General features: G+C 39.5%; 2 protein-coding genes across 2 annotated transcripts in view; one reads left to right on the forward strand and one right to left on the reverse strand.

The window, feature by feature from the left end:
• The window catches only part of LOC106993361 (uncharacterized), a 100,985-nt gene that overhangs the window by 30,771 nt on the left and 49,653 nt on the right, over positions 1-20,561 (forward strand). The gene's annotated exons all lie outside the window — the stretch shown is intronic.
• On the reverse strand, positions 7,243-8,811 carry OR52B6 (olfactory receptor family 52 subfamily B member 6). The gene has a single exon (XM_015115057.3). The coding sequence runs from the start codon at positions 8,381-8,383 to the stop codon at positions 7,373-7,375; it is 1,011 nt and encodes a 336-aa protein (XP_014970543.2). The 5' UTR covers positions 8,384-8,811; the 3' UTR covers positions 7,243-7,372.

Below are 20,561 nucleotides of genomic sequence, written 5' to 3' on the forward strand. Positions count from 1 at the left end.
GGGAGGCCAAGGTGGGTGGATCATCTAAGGTCAGCAGCTCAAGACCAGCCTGGCCAACATGGTGAAACCCCATCTCTACCAAAAATATAAAAAAATTAGCCAGGCATGGTGACATGTGCCTGTAATTCCAGCTACACGGGAGGCTGAGGCAGGAGAATCACTTGAACCCAGGAGGCAGAGATCGCAGTGAGATGAGATCGCGCCACTGCACTCCAGGTTGGGCAACAAAGCGACACTCCATCTCAAAAAAAAAAAAAAAATTCTGTGGGCAGGTAGAAGGAGTTATCAAAAGTTTGCTAACATGGAACATACACTCTAGGATTGTTTAATTCTAATCACAATTGATGTGAACATAGACATGTAAACAAGTGCTTTTTAAAAAAATTCTCATTAATAAAATTAGTATAAAGAAAGAAAGAAGGTGACCATGTAGGTTGTGACACCTGGAAACTCAAAAAAAAAAACCAAAAAGATCTTCATATGGTCTTGTTTGGGGTTAAAAATTAAAATAATAAGGGGATTGAGGATGGTGAGTTTTGAAAAACTTCAACTGGCCGGTCATGGAGGCTCATGCCTGTAATCTCAGCACTTTGGGAAGCTGAGGGGGGGGGGTGGATCACCTGAAGTCAGGAGTTCGAGACCAACCTGGCCAACATGGTGAAACCCCATCTCTACTAAAAATACAATGAACCAGGAGTGGTGGCTGGCGCCTGTAATCCCAGCTACTTGGGAGGCTGAGGCAGAAGAATTGCTTGAACCTGGGAGACGGAGGTTGCAGTGAGCAAAGACGGCGCCATTGCACTCCAGCCTGGGCAGTAAGAGCAAAACTCCATTAAAAAAAAAAAATATATATATATATATATATATATGTGTGTATATATATATATATATTTTAAAACATTCATCCAATTGAAATGGTAAAGACATCGAAGGGATTCTACTATGGTCTAACAGTTTGTGCTGCACCCTTTCCCCCCAAAATTTATATGTTTAAACCTCATCACCATTGCAATAGTATTATGAGGTGGAGACTTTGGGAGGTGACTAGGTCATGAGGCTAGAGCCCTCATGAATGAATTAGTGCCCTTATAAAAGAGGCCCAAGAGAAACCTTTTCGTCCCTTTCTCCATGTGAAGACACAGCTAGAAGGCACCATCTATTAATCAGAAAGTAGGCTTCTACCAGATGCTGAATCTGCTGGCACCTTGTTTTGTACTTCCCAGCCTCCAGATATGAGAAGTAAATTTCTGTTGTTTATAAGTTATCTAGTTTCTGATATTTTGTTATAACAGCCCAAATGAACTGGGATAGGTTTATAATATGCTACTCCAAAACGTACCACTGCGGCATCAGAATTCTTTTAAGCTGCCTGCTTTGCAGAGGCTGCCGTGGAGGAAAACCCTGTACTATTAGCCATGGTCAACCCCACCGTGTGTTCTTTGACATTGCTGTTGATGGCGAGCCCTTGGGCCACGTCTCCTTCAAGCTATTTGCAGACAAGTTTCCAAAGACAGCAGGAAATTTTCATGCTCTGAGCACTAGAGAGAAAGTATTTGGTTATAAGGGTTCCCGCTTTCATAGAATTATTCCAGGGTTTATGTGTCAGGGTGGTGACTTCACACGCCATAATGGCACTGGTGGCAAGTCCATCTATGGGGAGAAATTTGAAGATGAGAACTTCATCCTAAAGCATACAGGTCCTGGCATCTTGCCCATGGCAAATGCTGGACCCAACACAAACAGTTCCCAGTTTTTCATCTGCACTGCCAAGACTGAGTGTTTGGACACAAACATGTGGTCTTTGGCAAAGTGAAAGAAAGCATGAATATTGTGGAGGCCATGGAGCACTTTGGGTCCAGGAATGGCAAGACCAGCAAGAAGATCACCGTTGCTGACTGTGGGCAACTCAAATAAGTTTGACTTGTGTTTTATCTTAACCACCAGATCATTCATTCCTTCTGTAACTCAGGAGAGCACCCTTCCACCCCATTTGCTTGCAGTATCCTAGAATCTTTATGCTCTCGCTGCAGTTCCCTTTGGGTTCCATGTTTTCCTTGTTCCCTCCCATGCCTAACTGGATTGCAGATTTGAGTTAAGTTTATGATTATGAAATAAAAACTAAATAAAAAAAGAAGAATTCTTTTAACCTGAAGGTAATTGAGAAAAAGCAGACACAGGATGAGCTCTCTACCCTCCTCCTAGCTGCCCAAAAGCTAAACACAAATTCCTCTTGTGACAGTGACCCCCTACCCTTGACTTATACTTCTCTGTTATTACCAGAAAGAGAATAACAACCTATCACCAGAGACAATATGGCACTGAGAAAGAGTCTATACAAACCTTACTGATTATCCCTTATCCTCCATTAGTTTCCACCACATTTTTACTTTCCTACAGTTTGCTACCCTTAGAAGCCTAAAACTTTTTTGGTCACCTTTTAAAAATCGATTGTTCTTTTGTTAAGATGCTATGTAAACCAATGTTCTAACCACCCCTTTGAGTTAGTTATCAATAGATTTCTCCCATGTTAATGCACATATTAATAAATGTGTTTGTTTTTCTCTTGTTAATCTGTCTATTGTCAGTCTAATTTTCAGGGACCTGGCTGGAGAACCTAGGAGGGTAGAAAAAAGGTTTTTCTTCCCCTATGCCTTCATTCATTTGAGCATTCTCAGGAATGACTGCGAATAACTCTCTAGATGATGTTAGGGGAAGATTCAGACGGAGACTTGGGAGAGTGTTAAGGACTCAGTGAAAAGAAATGTCTCAAATCCCTAGATATTTTTTTCTGTAAATTTAGTTACACCCTCTAAGTCAAATCTCCCTTATTTAATCTCTCACTCAGGGTCTCAACCTTCAATCTATAAGACGAGGCCCTTTTATGGTATCTCTTACATGAAACTGCTTCTTACATTAAAAAAAATGACAGATTCTTCTTTTGATTCTAAATAAGTACAGATTACCTTTGTGGAGATAGCATCAGGCAATTATGTTTTTCACTTTTTATTTTATACTAAGAGAATGTGTTAATTTTGCAATGAAACTATAATAACAAAAGAAGCTATAGAAGAAAATCTTAATCTTGAAATAAAGAGAAACATAATGAAACTAATTTTATAAATATAGAGACAGGCAAACACAAAAATTAAAAATTTCCCTTGAAACTACTTGTTGACTTATCTATTGAAAAGCAAATTGGAAAATGTATTTTTGGCATAAGCTTCTATGTTTTGCATGTATTCTGCTATATTTTTTATTTTGTAAAGGATTAATATAATTTATATATCAAATCTTAAAATCAGATCAAGAAAATGAGAGAAAAACGGAGAAAGATAATTCAAAGAAGATAAAATATAGATATGAATTATTAAAAGATAGCTTTTTTTAAAATTCAAAGTAAAAAAACAATGTGATAATATCACAAGTGGTACTGTTCATTTGCTATGAATTTACCTAGCTAATATTTACAGACAATTTGGCACTATTTATCAAAATTTTAAATATGTATGATCTATGATCTAGATATTCCACTTTTAGGCATTCAGCTAGTGGAAATACAGTTCTACCAGAGGTGCACACAAATATACCTGAAATAAAGTATATTCTAGCTATTTTATATTAGTAAAAATTTTGATAGCAATAAAGTATCCATTAATATACCAGTTATTTATTTTCTTATATCTAGCTAATCTCATTAATAAACAAAACAACCCCTGAAGCAGGTATTATTACTCTTTTTTTACAGAGAAGATAACTGAGACTTAAAGAGGATAATTACCAAATTGCCCGTGACAAATAATTAGGTAGTATGTACTGAATATGGTGACTACAATCTAACCCACCTGTGTGATTATAACGCCTTTTTGTAACTTGGTAAAAGTTAAGGTTTTATACTTTAGTAAGCATAGGATGTGGATTTGAAACCTAGGAATTCAGACTCTGTTTAGGTTGTTTCAAATATTTTTGTGTTACAAAAATGTTATCATAATGACTAACCTTGTACACATCATTTTGTCATAAGGAGGCATATATGAAATGTAACTCCTGTAAATGTGATTTCTGGATCAAATAATAAATTCATACACATTTTGTTAGATGTTTAAAAATTCTGTTGTATGGTCTATCCATAAGCAAAGTATGAGAGGCTCTGTTTTCTAACATTATAGCCAGCGCAGGGTTAATCCTTTTAACTTTTACTAATCTGACAGGTGGGAAATGGTACCTTGGTATAGTTTTTAATGTATTTTCTCTTATTAATAATAAGCAAAGCATATTCCAATGATGTATCTGTTCTTTATGTTTATCAGGCTTTTGATCATTTCTTTCCTCTACATTTTGAGGAACTTTTATGTATTAGAAAAAGCAAGCATTTTATCTATAATATAACTTGAAAAGATTTCAATTTGTCATTGACTTTTGTCTCTTTGCTTATGATGTTTTTTTTTTTTTTTTTTTTTTTTTTTTTTTTTCCCCATGAAAGAAAGGGAGGTATATTTCTTTTTTTTTTTTTTTTTTTTTTTTTTTGAGACAGAGTCTCGCTCTGTCGCCCAGGCTGGAGTGCTGTGGCCGGATCTCAGCTCACTGCAAGCTCCGCCTCCCGGGTTCCCGCCATTCTCCTGCCTCAGCCTCCCGAGTAGCTGGGACTACAGGCGCCCGCCACCTCGCCCGGCTAGTTTTTTGTATTTTTTAGTAGAGACGGGGTTTCACCGTGTTAGCCAGGATGGTCTCGATCTCCTGACCTCCTGATCCGCCCGTCTCGGCCTCCCAAAGTGCTGGGATTACAGGCTTGAGCCACCGCGCCCGGCCGGGAGGTATATTTCTTATTAGAAAATCATAGAGAAATTCCTGTGGAAAAGACATATAAACAGGGAAATGAAGAAAAGGTGGGAATGAGTCATGTAAAGATACAGGGAAAGGATGTTTCAGGAAACAAAATAACAAGCACAAAAGCCTAAGAAGGAAATGAGCTTGGTGTGTCTGTAAAACAGCGGTCAAGTTTATGTGTCTTCAGTGGCATAGTTGTATTTAAAGAAATCTCTGCAATTCTTTTAAAAATACATTTAATTTTGACTTGTTAGAATTATATTTGATTGAATTTAGTTATTGTAAATATTAGATTAAAATATTTTTCTGTTTTATTCTTGTCTTCTTTTTCCTATTCCTCCTTGTAGAAACAAAATTTGAGTATGATACACAATCTGGTTAGGTCTCAGGACAACCATTCTGAGTGTTGGATGAGCCATTCATTAATAATAATTGAAACAATAATACAAATAAAGCTATCCTTTGTAGAGCACTTATTTATATGGAAAGTGCTGTTTTAAGATGGTTATATATTTATTTCTCATTAAATCACTAAGAGAAAGTTACTATTATTATTTCCGTTTTAAAGATGAGAAAGTTGCTGGGTGTGAGAGCTCAGGTCTGTAATCCCAGCACTTCGGGAGGCCGAAGCAGACAGATGACCTGAGGTCAGGAGTTCGAGACCAGCCTGGGCAACATGGCAAAACCCCACTTCTACTAAAAATATGTAAATTAGCCCGGTGTGGTAGTGCATCCCCAGCTACTGGGGAGGCTGAAGCGCAAGAATCGCTGAAACCTTTGAGGTGGAGGTTGCAGTGAGCTGACATCAGGCCACTACACTCCAGCCTGGGCAACAAAGCAAGGCTTTGTCTCAAAAAACAAAAGAAGAAAGTTGAGATACAGAGAAGTAAAGTAACTTGCCCAGACTCATACAGTTAGTAAATGGAACAGTCATTTCCAACACAGTCAATTTCAAAAAGATCTAGAACTCAAAACTTGATCACTACTTCTTACAGTTTTCTCTTCCACATAATAAGGATGCTAATGGCTCCTCTCTCTAATTTTTATTATCATTGTCTTGAGGATGCAGAGAGCTATGTGGAAACAAAAAGGTGGAAATGAACTGAACATTCATTGAATGCTTATTATGCAATTGATATGTAATGTTATATTATTCTCATCTTCAAAGTTGAGCAGAAAATTAAGTTCATGAATATTATGCAAACTCTCAAGCTTATTGAACAAGTAGTACATCTTACTTTTAAATCCATATCTCCTGGCACCTAGCACAATTCTCTCCTCTATGTGACATTGAGTTCCAGTGTCTCCCAGGAGGAAGAACTCCTGCAAAGAAGAATGAGTCTAGAGCAAAAAAGTGATGTTACATTTTTTTAAAGAAGAATTTTATACAGATATACTCATATTACATATTTGCCAGGAGAGGGTTCTCATGCTTTGGGGCAATATGATAAAAAGCCTTCAAAATAATCTTTTCTTTCTCAAGAAGTGTACACTCTAGACAGGGAATTAAGACACAAACATGAGTTTTCTAATAAAACAAGAAGCAATATACTAATGATCCAACAAAACAGTGATTTAGATGAAAAGTGGGGCAGAATCTCAAATGATGGCTCTTTCACTGTGGGCTGAGTATAGGAGTGGGCAGGGTTGAGATGTGAACTATGTTTTCAAGAATAGTTTGGTCTTGGGCTAAAATTCAGGTTGAGTTCCTCTTCTCAATCTTAGAGAACATCAGCCTAGGCTAATTCCTGATGTTAATAGTTATTATTGAGTAAGTTATTAAATAACATATAGATGTTTATATTTCTTTAACTATTAAATAATATATACATCCATAGATATTAGATATCAGCAGGTATTTTTATTTCTAATTTTAATGATGAATATAACTTTTAAATACAAAGCATATTTGGATGGATAGGAGTCCTATACAATTGTCTACATTTCAGGGAAAACTTCATCCAGAACAGGTAATGGTTAGTTCAGAATTATTTGATAAAAGTTGATAAATGGATATGTCCACCTATTTATGCTGCTGCTGTGTTAGTATCTCCGAACATGGGTATATACATGTATGTGATCATGAATTTGTGCAACTGGTAAGAAAAATATCATCCCATGAGACTATAAACTCTTAGACATGACAGTTCTCAGGGGTTCCCATCATGAGAAAGATGTTGAACTGGCAAATGTCAAAATTATATAGAAGTGATTAAGAACAAATTAGGAAGCCAATGTAAGCAGTTAGAGAAAGGTTTCAGTTAGACTGTAAATTTGGTTTTTACATTTCCCCTAATTAGCTAGTTTTTCTTGAGGTGATGGGAAATCAGATTGCATTTCAATAGTAAGGGTAAGAGGATTAGATAGATTTTGCTAGAGATTTCCAATAAAAGAAATCAGAGGTGGGTTTGAATAGATGACATATTTAAATAAATTGAAAGATCGATGAGAATAACACAGGGATAATTGGAAAATGTAGAGGCAAGAATGGGCTAAATACGGGACAATTGATAGATATAGAAAAGGGTTGAGACTAAGTTGAAAGCCTTTATTTAGATCCTTTGGCAAGATTTGAAAACATCTGCTTAGCCCCTTCCAGTATTTGCTTGGTCCTCACTCCATAAATAATGGGATTGAGCATAGGAGGAATGACAACGTAGAGGTTGGCCAGGAGAATATGGACATAGCGTGGGATGCTTCTCCCACCAAACCTATAGGCAAAGACAGAAAAAAGGGCAGGGACATAGAAGAGTAGGATGACACAGACATGGGATCCACAGGTACTCAGGGCCTTGGAGCGGGCATCTTGAGAAGGGAGGTGGAAGACTGCTTGGAGGATGTGGATGTAGGAAACAGTAATAAGGATGATGTCCAGGCCTGTGGAGAGAAGAGCAGCTGCCAACCCATACCAGACATTGATGGAGATATCAGAACAGGAGAGGTGGGCAATGCCCATGTGCTCACAAAATGTGTGTGCAATGATGTTGATCCGGCAATAGTGCAGGCGCTTGAGGAGAAAGATGGATGGAAATATAACGATGAACCTGCAGCTCAGGATGGCAGCGGCAATCTTCCCAATGACCTTGCTTGTGAGGATCGTGACATATCTCAGCGGGGAGCAGATGGCCACGTAGCGATCAAAGGCCATGGCCGCCAGGACAACAGAGTCAGCCACAAAGAGGAAGTGAATGAAGAACATCTGAGTGAGGCAGCCATCAAAGGAAACGTGGCTATAACCTAGCCACAAATTGGCCAGGGCCTTAGGCATGGTGGTGGTAGAGAGCAAAACATCAGCACTAGCCAGCAGGGATAAGAATATGTACATGGGCTCATACAGGATTGCCTGGGAGAGGATGACACAAATTAGGATGCCATTGCCTGCCAGGGCGGCAATGTACATGATGCAGCAGGGGATGGATAGCCAGATGTGTAGGTGCTCCAGCCCAGGGATGCCAGTAAGGAAGCAGCCTGCTATGCGAGTGTCAGAGTTGTTCACAGCAGCTATGCTGTTAACAGAAAAAAGGGCCATGATTTTATGCAGAGTCCTCACCTGTGCCATAGGGAAAAAAGAGCTTCAGATTTTTGAACGCATTAGCAGAGTGTCCATAAAAACAAACAGCCACAAGGTCTGCATATAGTTAGAGGCCTGATGACAGTTATGGCCTCTGCACACAGACATATCTCTACAGATAATCACACACAGGCTCTGCACACAGCCATATTCTCTCTAAATAATTACACATGGGCTCTGCACAGTTACAGGACCTGCCCACAGACAGGCTCTGTGTTCCTACTCAGAAGCCCTCCACACAACTTTAAGAATTTCAGGAAACTAGGCCAGGCGCAGCGGCTCACGCCTGTAATCCTAGCACTTTGGGAGGCCGAGGCGGGTGGATCATGAGGTCAGGAGTTCAAGACCAGCCTGGCTAAGATGGTGAAACCCCATCTCTGCTAAAAATCCAAAAAAAAAAAAAAAAAAGAAAAGAAAAAAGAAAACAGAAAAAAAAAATTCAGGAAACTAAAGGGCTCAAAAACATTGCCAGACTCAGCACAGTACCATAGGTCCTGAAAAGAACAGGGATAGGTAGAACATCAAAACCAATCTCTACAATCTCTTTGGGCATGTGAACTGTAATGAGCTCTGCAAAAGCCCCAGGCCCTGCAGAGAGGACTGCAGTCCTACAACAAGAGGACTAAGCAACAATTTGCTTAGCAGATTATATGAAAGAGTAGGATTGGGGGTGGTAGGTACTGTCAACCCTATATCCCTTTTTCCCTAGGCACAGATGAAGGCAGTTAAGGTAGCTATGGCGTTTAGAAAGAACACAGGAGAGAGTGTGAAAAAACCTGGGTCAGAGTTCTGCCCTGTTAACTATTGGCTGCATGATCTTGGACAAGTCACTTCTCTGAGTAACAATTTTCTAATTTTTAAAATGAGCATAATTGTTGTTTTGTTGGTATATTAAGCTAAATTTTCTCCATGGAAGGCTTATTAAATTGCGTGTGACTTCCTGAGTCACCTCTGTGACTGTGAAATGTGGCACTATCATCCAGAGCAGAAAGGTAGGTGTAGGACAACGTTTCTGAAGCTTGGTCTCCACAGCATCATCAGTGAACTTGTAAATTCTTTGGCCCTACCACAAACCTACGGATGAGAAAACCTAGAGTTGGGATAACAATCTGTGTTTTGGCAAGCTCTCTAGATGATTCTGATTCATGCTGAAGTTTGTGAACCACTGATGTAAGAACTTATTGAGCTTTCTTCCCTATCTACTCTAGATGTCTATCATTTCCGCCAGGATCATTTCTTTTTAGTACCCATTGGTTTCTGCTGTATCTGTAAATTCTCAGACTTCAAATAAATCTAACTAGTGTTATCCTCAGCTTACATAGTCAGGTTGTGAAAAAAATGACACAATCACATAAGTAGTCTTTAGTACATATTAGGACACATGATTCCTCCTCAGTCCTATTAAACTATTCTTGGCTCACTGCAAGCTCCACATCCTGGGTTCAAGTGAGTCTCCTGTCTCAGCCTCCCGAATAACTGGGATTACAGGTGCCCACCACCATGCCCGGCTAATTTTTTTTGTATTTTTAGTAGAGATGGGGTTTCACCATGTTGGTCAGGCTGATCTTGAACTCCTGACCTCAAGTGATCCACCCGCCTTGGCCTCCCAAAGTGCTGGGATTACAGGCATGAGCCACCATGCCTGGCCTATACGACTTTTATCACTGCCCAAATTCTGTTTTTCTCTCTCCACTGAATGTTTCTCTTTTGTAACTCACATTTCAAGACTATCAGGAACATATCCCTCATATTATTCCCTTCCTGTAAATTTATTTATCTCTGCATCCATCCTCCCCTCATATCCTCCAGTCCCAGCGAAAGAGGTGCTAATATCTTTTCTATTTTCCAATGTTTCCTTTGTCATAGCTGTAATGTATTTTACTTTACCTAAATATAAGAAAAGTTTCTTGAGTAATTTTTGGGAGGTGCTGGGAAATGAACCTAGGGCCTCATGTATGAATATTTAACTTATTAGATTCTTTTAAAAACAACCTTATACACAGACAAACATACATATGCATACTTGCATGCATGCATTCATATATGTACATATGTATGTATGCATGTATATACATGTATTTATGTGTGTATGAATGTATGTAGCTATAGCGTCAATAATAATTTCCCCACCTATTCTCTGAACTTCCTTTCTTTCCTACCACTTCAGGGATTTTGTTTCATCAATTATTCTCTCTCTTTATCTTCAGCTTCTCCTAATTTCCTGGATCTTTATTAAAGAACATTCAAATGTTTTTAACCTGAAGACAAGCAAAAAATTAAGAACAACTATAATAAAAACATTTTATTCTACTAAACTCTCTTTTAAATTACAGTTTTGTCTCTCTTCTTTCCTTTAAAATTCATTCTTCCATGAAAGACCACTTTTGACTTTGATTTCTCTACCTTCCACTGTTTCTTCTCTTGTACCCTGGTCTGATCCTGCTCTCATTAAATCATCTCTCTCCCTGCAGAATTGTTTACTGTTTTTTTTTTTTAAATTTATTTACTATTATTATTATACTTTAAGTTCTAGGTTACATGTGCATAACGTGCAGGTTTGTTACATATGCATACTTGTGCCATGTTGGTGTGCTGCACCCATCAACTCGTCAGCACCCATCAACTCGTCATTTACATCAGGTATAACTCCCAATGTAATCCTTCCCCCCTCCCCCCTCCCCATGATAGGCCCCGGTGTGTGATGTTCCCCTTCCCGAGTCCAAGTGATCTCATTGTTCATTTCCCACCTATGAGTGAGTGAGAACATGCAGTGTTTGGTTTTCTGTTCTTGTGATAGTTTGCTAAGAATGATGGTTTCCAGCTGCATCCATGTCCCTACAAAGGACACAAGCTCATCCTTTTTTATGGCTGCATGTATTCCATGGTGTATATGTGCCCCATTTTCTTAATCCAGTCTGTCACTGATGGACATTTAGGTTGATTCCAAGTCTTTGCTATTGTGAATAGTGCTGCAATAAACATATGTGTGCATGTGTCTTTATAGCAGCATGATTTATAATTCTTTGGGTATATACTCAGTAATGGAATGGCTGGGTCATATGGTACATCTAGTTCTAGACCCTTGAGGAATCGCCACACTGTTTTCCATAATGGTTGAACTAGTTTACAATCCCACCAACAGTGTAAAAATGATTCTATTTCTCCACATCCTCTCCAGCACCTGTTGTTTCCTGACTTTTTAATGATCGCCATTCTAACTGGTGTGAGATGGTATCTCATTGTGGTTTTGATTTGCATTTCTCTGATGGCCAGTGATGATGAGCATTTTTTCATGTGTCTGTTGGCTGTATGAATGTCTTCTTTTGAGAAATGTCTGTTCATATCCTTTGCCTACTTTTTGATGTGGTTTGTTTTTTTCTTGTAAATTTGTTTGAGTTCTTTGTAGGTTCTGGATATTAGCCCTCTGTCAGATGAGTAGATTGCAAAAATTTTCTCCCATTCTGTAGGTTGCCTGTTCACTCTGATGGTAGTTTCTTTTGCTGTGCAGAAGCTCTTTAGTTTAATGAGATCCCATTTGTCAAATTTTGGCTTTTGCTGCCGTTGCTTTTGGTGCTTTAGACATGAAGTCTTTGCCCATGCCTATGTCCTCAATGGTACTACCTAGGTTTTCTTCTAGGATTATTATGGTATTAGGTCTAACATTTAAGTCTCTAATCCATCTTGGATTAATTTTCGTATAAGGAGTAAGGAAAGGATCCAGTTTCAGCTTTCTACTTATGGCTAGCCAATTTCCCCAGCACCATTTATTAAATAGGGAATCCTTTCCCCATTTCTTGTTTTTGTCAGGTTTGTCAAAGATCAGATGGCTGTAGATGTGTGGTATTATTTCTGAGGGCTCTGTTCTGTTCCATTGGTCTATATCTCTGTTTTGGTACCAGTACCATGCTGTTTTGGTTACTGTAGCCTTGTAGTATAGTTTGAAGTCAGGTAGCATGATGCCTCCAGCTTTGTTCTTTTGACTTAGGATTGTCTTGGCAATGCGGGCTCTTTTTTGGTTCCATATGGACTTTAAAGCAGTTTTTTCCAATTCTGTGAAGAAACTCATTGGTAGCTTAATGGGGATGGCATTGAATCTATAAATTACCTTGGGCAGTATGGCCATTTTCACAATATTGATTCTTCCTATCCATGAGCATGGTATGTTCTTCCATTTGTTTGTGTCCTCTTTTATTTCACTGAGCAGTGGTTTGTAGTTCTCCTTGAAGAGGTCCTTTACATCCCTTGTAAGTTGGATTCCTAGGTATTTTATTCTCTTTGAAGCAATTGTGAATGGAAGTTCATTCATGATTTGGCTCTCTGTTTGTCTGTTACTGGTGTGTAACAATGCTTGTGATTTTTGCACATTGATTTTGTATCCTGAGACTTTGCTGAAGTTGCTTATCAGCTTAAGGAGATTTTGGGCTGAGACAATGGGGTTTTCTAAATATACAATCATGTCATCTGCAAACAGGGATAATTTGACTTTTTCTTTTCCTAACTGAATACCCTTGATTTCTTTCTCTTGCCTGATTGCCCTAGCCAGAACTTCCAACACTATGTTGAATAGGAGTGGTGAGAGAGGGCATCCCTGTCTTGTGCCAGTTTTCAAAGGGAATTTTTCCAGTTTTTGCCCATTCAGTATGATATTGGCTGTGGGTTTGTCATAAATAGCTCTTATGATTTTGAGGTACGTTCCATCAATACCGAATTTATTGAGCGTTTTTAGCATGAAGGGCTGTTGAATTTTGTCAAAAGCCTTTTCTGCATCTATTGAGATAATCATGTGGTTCTTGTCTTTGGTTCTGTTTATATGCTGGATTATGTTTATTGATTTGCGAATGTTGAACCAACCTTGCATCCCAGGGATGAAGCCCACTTGATCATGGTGGATAAGCTTTTTGATGTGTTGCTGAATCCGGTTTGCCAGTATTTTATTGAGGATTTTTGCATCGATGTTCATCAGGGATATTGGTCTAAAATTCTCTTTTTTTGTTGTGTCTCTGCCAGGCTTTGGTATCAGGATGATGTTGGCCTCATAAAATGAGTTAGGGAGGATTCCCTCTTTTTCTATTGATTGGAATAGTTTCAGAAGGAATGGTACCAGCTCCTCCTTGTACCTCTGGTAGAATTCAGCTGTGAATCCATCTGGTCCTGGACTTTTTTTGGTTGGTAGGCTATTAATTATTGCCTCAATTTCAGAGCCTGCTATTGGTCTATTCAGGGATTCAGCTTCTTCCTGGTTTAGTCTTGGAAGAGTGTAAGTGTCCAGGAAATTATCCATTTCTTCTAGATTTTCTAGTTTATTTGTGTAGAGGTGTTTATAGTATTCTCTGATGGTAGTTTGTATTTCTGTGGGGTCGTTGGTGATACCCCCTTTATCATTTTTTATTGCATCTATTTGATTCTTCTCTCTTTTCTTCTTTATTAGTCTTGCTAGCGGTCTGTCATTTTTGTTGATCTTTTCAAAAAACTAACTGCTGGATTCATTGGTTTTCTGGAGGGTTTTTTGCGTCTCTATCTCCTTCAGTTCTGCTCTGATCTTAGTTATTTCTTGCCTTCTGCTAGCTTTCGAATGTGTTTGCTCTGGCTTCTCTAGTTCTTTTCATTGTGATGTTAGAGTGTCAACTTTAGATCTTTCCTGCTTTCTCTTGTGGGCATTTAGTGCTATAAATTTCCCTCTACACACTGCTTTAAATGTGTCCCAGAGATTCTGGTATGTTGTATCTTTGTTCTCATTGGTTTTAAAGAATATCTTTATTTCTGCCTTCATTTCGTTATGTACCCAGTAATCATTCAGGAGCAGGTTGTTCAGTTTCCATGTAATTGAGCGGTTTTGATTGAGTTTCTTAGTCCTGAGTTCTAGTTTGATTGCACTGTGGTCTGAGAGACAGTTTGTTATAATTTCTGTTCTTGTACATTTGCTGAGGAGTGCTTTACTTCCAATTATGTGGTCAATTTTGGAATAAGTGCAATGTGGTGCTGAGAAGAATGTATGTTCTGTTGATTTGGGGTGGAGAGTTCTATAAATGTCTATTAGGTCTGCTTGCTGCAGAGATGAGTTCAATTCCTGGATATCCTTGTTAACTTTCTGTCTCGTTGATCTGTCTAATGTTGACAGTGGAGTGTTGAAGTCTCCCATTATTATTGTATGGGAGTCTAAGTCTCTTTGTAAGTCTCTAAGGACTTTCTTTATGAATTTGAGTGCTCCTGTATTGGGTGCATATATATTTAAGATAGTTAGCTCTTCCTGTTGAATTGATCCTTTTACCATTATGTAATGGCCTTCTTTGTCTCTTTTGATCTTTGATGGTTTAAAGTCTATTTTATCAGAGACTAGTATTACAACCCCTGCTTTTTTTTTGTTCTCCATTTGCTTGGTAAATCTTCCTCCATCCCTTTATTTTGAGCCTATGTGTGTCTCTGTATGTGAGATGGGTCTCCTGAATACAGCAGACTGATGGGTCTTGACTCTTTATCCAGTTTGCTAGTCTGTGTCTTTTAATTGGAGCATTTAGTCCATTTACATTTAGGGTTAATATTGTTATGTGTGAACTTGATCCTGCCATTATGATATTAACTGGTTATTTTGCTCGTTAGTTGATGCAGTTTCTTCCTAGCCTCGATGGTCTTTACATTTTGGCATGTTTTTGCAATGGCTGGTACCAGTTGTTCCTTTCCATGTTTAGTGCTTCCTTCAGGGCCTCTTGTAAGGCAGGCCTAGTGGTGACAAAATCTCTAAACATTTGCTTATCTGTAAAGGATTTTATTTCTCCTTCACTTATGAAACTTAGTTTGGCTGGATATGAAATTCTGGGTTGAAAATTCTTTTCTTTAAGAATGTTGAATATTGGCCCCCACTCTCTTCTGGCTTGGAGAGTTTCTGCCGAGAGATCTGCTGTTAGTCTGATGGGCTTCCCTTTGTGGGTAACCCGACCTTTCTCTCTGGCTGCCCTTAAGATTTTTTCCTTCATTTCAACTTTGGTGAATCTGGCAATTATGTGTCTTGGAGTTGCTCTTCTCGAGGAGTATCTTTGTGGCGTTCTCTGTATTTCCTGAATTTGAATGTTGGCCTGCCCTACTAGGTTGGGGAAGTTCTCCTGGATGATATCCTGAAGAGTGTTTTCCAACTTGGTTCCATTTTCCCCCTCACTTTCAGGCACCCCAATCAGACGTAGATTTGGTCTTTTTACATAATCCCATACTTCTCGCAGGCTTTGTTCATTTCTTTTTCTTCTTTTTTCTTTTGGTTTCTCTTCTCGCTTCATTTTGTTCATTTGATCCTCAATCGCTGATACTCTTTCTTCCAGTTGATCGAGTCGGTTACTGAAGCTTGTGCATTTGTCACGTATTTCTTGTGTCATGTTTTTCATCTCTTTCATTTCGTTTATTACCTTCTCTGCATTAATTACTCTAGCTATCAATTCTTCCACTTTTTTTTCAAGATTTTTAGTTTCTTTGTGCTGGGTACATAATTCCTCCTTTAGCTCTGAGAAGTTTGATGGACTGAAGCCTTCTTCTCTCATCTCGTCAAAGTCATTCTCCGTCCAACTTTGATCCGTTGCTGACGATGAGCTGCGCTCCTTTGCCAGGGGAGATGCACTCTTATTTTTTGAATTTCCAGCTTTTATGCCCTGCTTTTCCCCCATCTTTGTGGTTTTATCTGCCTCTGGTCTTTGATGATGATGGTGTCATACTGATGGGGTTTTGGTGTAGGTGTCCTTCCTGTTTGATAGTTTTCCTTCTAACAGTCAGGACCCTCAGCTGGAGGTCTGTTGGAGATTGCTTGAGGTCCACTCCAAACCCTGTTTGCCTGGGTATCAGCAGCAGAGGCTGCGGAAGATAGAATATTGCTGAACAGCGAGTGTACCTGTCTGATTCTTGCTTTGGAAACTTCCTCTCAGGGGTGTACTCCACCCTGTGAAGTGTGGGGTGTCAGACTGCCCCTAGTGGGGGATGTCTCCCAGTTAGGCTACTCAGGGGTCAGAGACCCACTTGAACAGGCAGTCTGTCCCTTCTCAGATCTCAACCTCAGTGTTGGGAGATCCACTGCTCTCTTCAAAGCTGTCAGACAGAGTCGTTTGCGTCTGCAGAGGTTTCTGCTGCTTTTGTTGTTGTTTAGCTGTGCCCTGTCCCCAGAGGTGGAGTCTACAGAGACAGGCAGGTTTCTTTGAGCTGCTGTGAGCTCCACCCAGTTCGAGCTTCCCAGCGGCTTTGTTTACCTACTTAACCCTCAGCAATGGAGGGTGCCCCTCCCCCAGCCTTGCTGCTGCCTTGCCGTTAGATTGCAGACTGCTGTGCTAGCAATGAGGGAGGCTCCGTGGGCGGGGGACCCTCCCGGCCAGGTGTGGGATATAATCTCCTGGCGTGCCCGTTTGCTTAAAGCGGAGTATTGGGGTGGGAGTTACCCGATTTTCTAGGTGTTGTGTGTCTCAGTTCCCCTGGCTAGGAAAATGGATTCCCTTCCTCCTTGCGCTTCCTAGGTGAGGTGATGCCTCGCCCTGCTTCAGCTCTCGCTGGTCAGGCTGCAGCAGCTGACCAGCACCGATTGTCCGGCACTCCCTAGTGAGATGAACCCAGTACCTCAGTTGAAAATGCAGAAATCACCGGTCTTCTGTGTCACTCGCGCTGGGAGTTGGAGACTGGAGCTGTTCCTATTTGGCCATCTTGCTCCGCCCCCCTCCTGTTTGTTTTTCTTAATGGTCTGTAGTCATCCTCTTCTCACTCTTTCCTCTCTCTGGCCAATTTTGTCTACTACCTTGGCTCCACTTAGCCTTGATGTGCTAATATCTCCCAAATTTACGTTGTCATTATGTTGCTTTCCAGCCTCTAGATCCACTTATCAAAAGACCTCCCAACTGGTCTCCTAGTCTGCAGTTCTAGACTCTAAACCATTCCTCACAGTTAAACAATGTTCACAAAAGATAATTTTGCATATGCACTATCTTGATTATGGATAATAACTCCCATTGCCTGAAAGATTCATGCAACTAACACACACAAACACTGTCTCTCTCTCCCTCCCTTCTTTCTCTTTTCTCTACTCATACTGGAAAGCATGTATGCCCCTGAAACTACTCTTTTTTTCCTGTGGTCTTTTATGCATTCCACTTCTTCTACTTCCATCCTCCTCTTTAATATAGCCAGTCTATATTTCTCATCCAGAAAGATTTTTCTCATCCCTCCAAATGGCTGGATCAGCAACTTTCTCTGTACTATTGCATTCCCCTGCAGCCATCTCCCTTTCTCCCTCTCTATACTTACTGTACTAAAATATTTTCAGTCCCACTATATTGTGAGCTCTCTGTGAGACAGGACTATGCCTCATTTGCTATGACTGAGTTAGAATTTACACTTAATGAATGTTCAAAAGAAGGCAGAGTAGGTAAGTTCCCACTCACTCAGCCATGTAAGTTTACACTGACAACAACCAGCACCACAAAAATCACAGGTTTCTTATCATGGATCTTCTGTTCTCATGTTCTCTTCGTGTCTGTAGTTGGTGCCACCGTTTTGCTCATTCTTTCCACAGCACCCATCATTCATCATGTTCATCCTCTGCTACATGTTCCCTCCTTTGTTGGTGAAATCAGTGCTTGCAAACACCTTTCTTCTCCAACTTGACTTCAGTTCTCCTCCTAAATAATGAACCTCCAAGGCAGCCTGTGTCCATCTGGTGTCTCCCTGTTCTCCATCCAGTAATTTTTGTTTTCATTCCAATTCAGGCATCCACTAAAGTCTTCACACCTCAAAACTGAGCAACTCTACTTTAAGTGTCTATCTGGCAGCTCTTTTTAAAAAAGCCTTCCACTCCATGTATACTTAATCCCCTTGTCCACGAGTGCCTCCTTCAGTTATCTTTGGAATCTCTTGTCTTTTCTAATGTATCTTTTCCAATTAAACATCTCTCGGCCACCACGGAAATTTACATCTTTTAGAGTAGAATCAGGTCAGAGATAGACTATTCAAAGTTAAACACAAAATTAAATACATTAACTGTAAGAATGGAAGCAGATTTTATTTACTTTCGCTTGGCTTTAGGCTTCAACTCTGCAAGTCTGAGTTCCTTGGTTAGAAACTTGAATAATACTGACCACATTTAATGCCCCCAGTCACAAACAATTCCTTATCCTAGCTCATATTCCTGGTTTTCATTCTTAGGCAGTATATTTTTGTTTGATAAATTCATATATATGATCTATTACAAATCTAGGCAGTTTCTATTAGAATTTTTTTTGTCATCTGTTGACTTATGCCTTATCAGGTTCCCAAAATATGAATGTTGGTTCCAAACCTTCTCTTCCTTCCTCTCCTCCAAGACCCAGTACAGCAGATGGGCTGATCTCTGCAATAACAGAGAAATCTAGAGCATCAAGCAAACATTCCTTTATCTTCTTTTCTCTGTACTCTGGCAATCCTCCTTCATAACTCTAATTATCTTCCTTTTTTTTTTAATGGGAGAAATTATCCCTTCTACTATTTTAGTACATTTCTACCACCTGTTTTTAAATCCTTTACCTGACTCTTCTGTCCAGGAACTTGACCCATTTATCCCTTATGCATGATCTCCCATATGCTGTAGTTTCGTTTCCACTGTTCCTCAATGTCCGAGGATATAATCTATCTGTAATTTATGATTCTTGCATCCTCCTTGAAAGCCAAGGATTATTTACTCTTCCAATCTCTCCAACCTTACCTAGAAAGTGACCCTCCAAACTGCCCTTCTTCCACTCCACCCCTCAGGAAAACACAATTCATTCCAGCTACCCTTGCCCATTATTCTCTCTGTCCCTCTTTGAACATTGCCAATTTCTCATCCTATTCCTCCGTATCAATACTTCCTCTTCATCCTAAAAATATCTGACCCAGACTTACCTCCCTGATGTCACCTGCTCAGATTCACAGCTTCTCAATTCCACAATTCATACACAGCGCTGGCTTCCTTAACATATAGAATCAAATCTCAGGTCTTGTCTCATACAGTATTTATTCCCTCCTGTCCTCTGGGAGCAGGGATTCTCCTACCTCTGTAAATCTTTCCCTTTCTCAGCTCTAATTTCCTCCCCTGCCATCAGGGCCCATTTCGCTCTCCCATTCAACACAAGGATCCAAGCCACATGGTATACGCTTTGGTATAGAGCCAGATGGAAGAGATTATTGATAGACACTCTTCATATCTGAAGAAGGGAAGGGCTCAGCAACAACTCAGAGGCTCTTGGCCTGAGAGTGTTCATTAAATTTGTTTTTGCATTTACTGTTCCAATACTAGTTGTTTTCCATGTCTTCAATTCCACCTTTTTTTCTCTCTTCCTAGTGTCCTTTGTAAAGTCTTTTTCTCTTAGGGTTTTTAAATTTATCACCTTCTTTGTGTCTGTCTGAAAACCCAGGTTTCTTTTTTACCTTAGAGCTTTTCCTTTACCCCTCCACTGCCCCTAAACATCTATTACATTCATATATTATTCTAAAGGGAGGGATGTACAGGGATTATACCCCTGTCTTGCTCACTCAAACATTTGACAATGCCTGATTGATCCCTTCCTTGGGTCAGCATTTGAGGTCAATAGATGAAGAAATCATGTCTCCTTACCATGAACAGTTATCATTAATTGCAATACAGCAGTGAGTACAACTTGCTGTGAGTCCAGAATCCAGATAAATAATTCCTCTGGTATAGCTAGGGGAGGCTTTACAGAGTATCAAATTGTAGTTAGTACGAGAGAGAGTATGTAAGGTTATTGTGACTGCTTAATTGAAACAATGAATGTAAAAGGACTTTAAGGATGAAATAAATGACAATGGCAATGCTTTCAAGAATATAGATTAAGGGGTAAGAAGAAAATAATAACACTAGTACCATGACAGAAATAGTAAAGACTAATATTCAGGGTACAATAAATTGTATCAATCTGTCTCAGAACCTTTCAAAATTAAGATGACTTCTTTTTCTGGGCCAGGCTTAACTTAGTTTTTCTTTCTTTCTTTCTTTTTTTTTTTTAATTGAGATATAATTCACTCACCATAAAATTTACTTTTTTAGAGTGTAAAATTCAGTGGCTTCTGGCTTATTCACTAGGTTTTTCAACTATTACTACTAATTCCAGAACATTTTTTATACCCCAAGGAGAATCTCCCTGCTCATTAGCAGTCACACCACATATTTCCCTCCGCA

The sequence above is a fragment of the Macaca mulatta genome, chromosome 14 (genome assembly GCF_049350105.2).
Source record: "Macaca mulatta isolate MMU2019108-1 chromosome 14, T2T-MMU8v2.0, whole genome shotgun sequence".
Classification (NCBI taxonomy): domain Eukaryota; kingdom Metazoa; phylum Chordata; class Mammalia; order Primates; family Cercopithecidae; genus Macaca; species Macaca mulatta.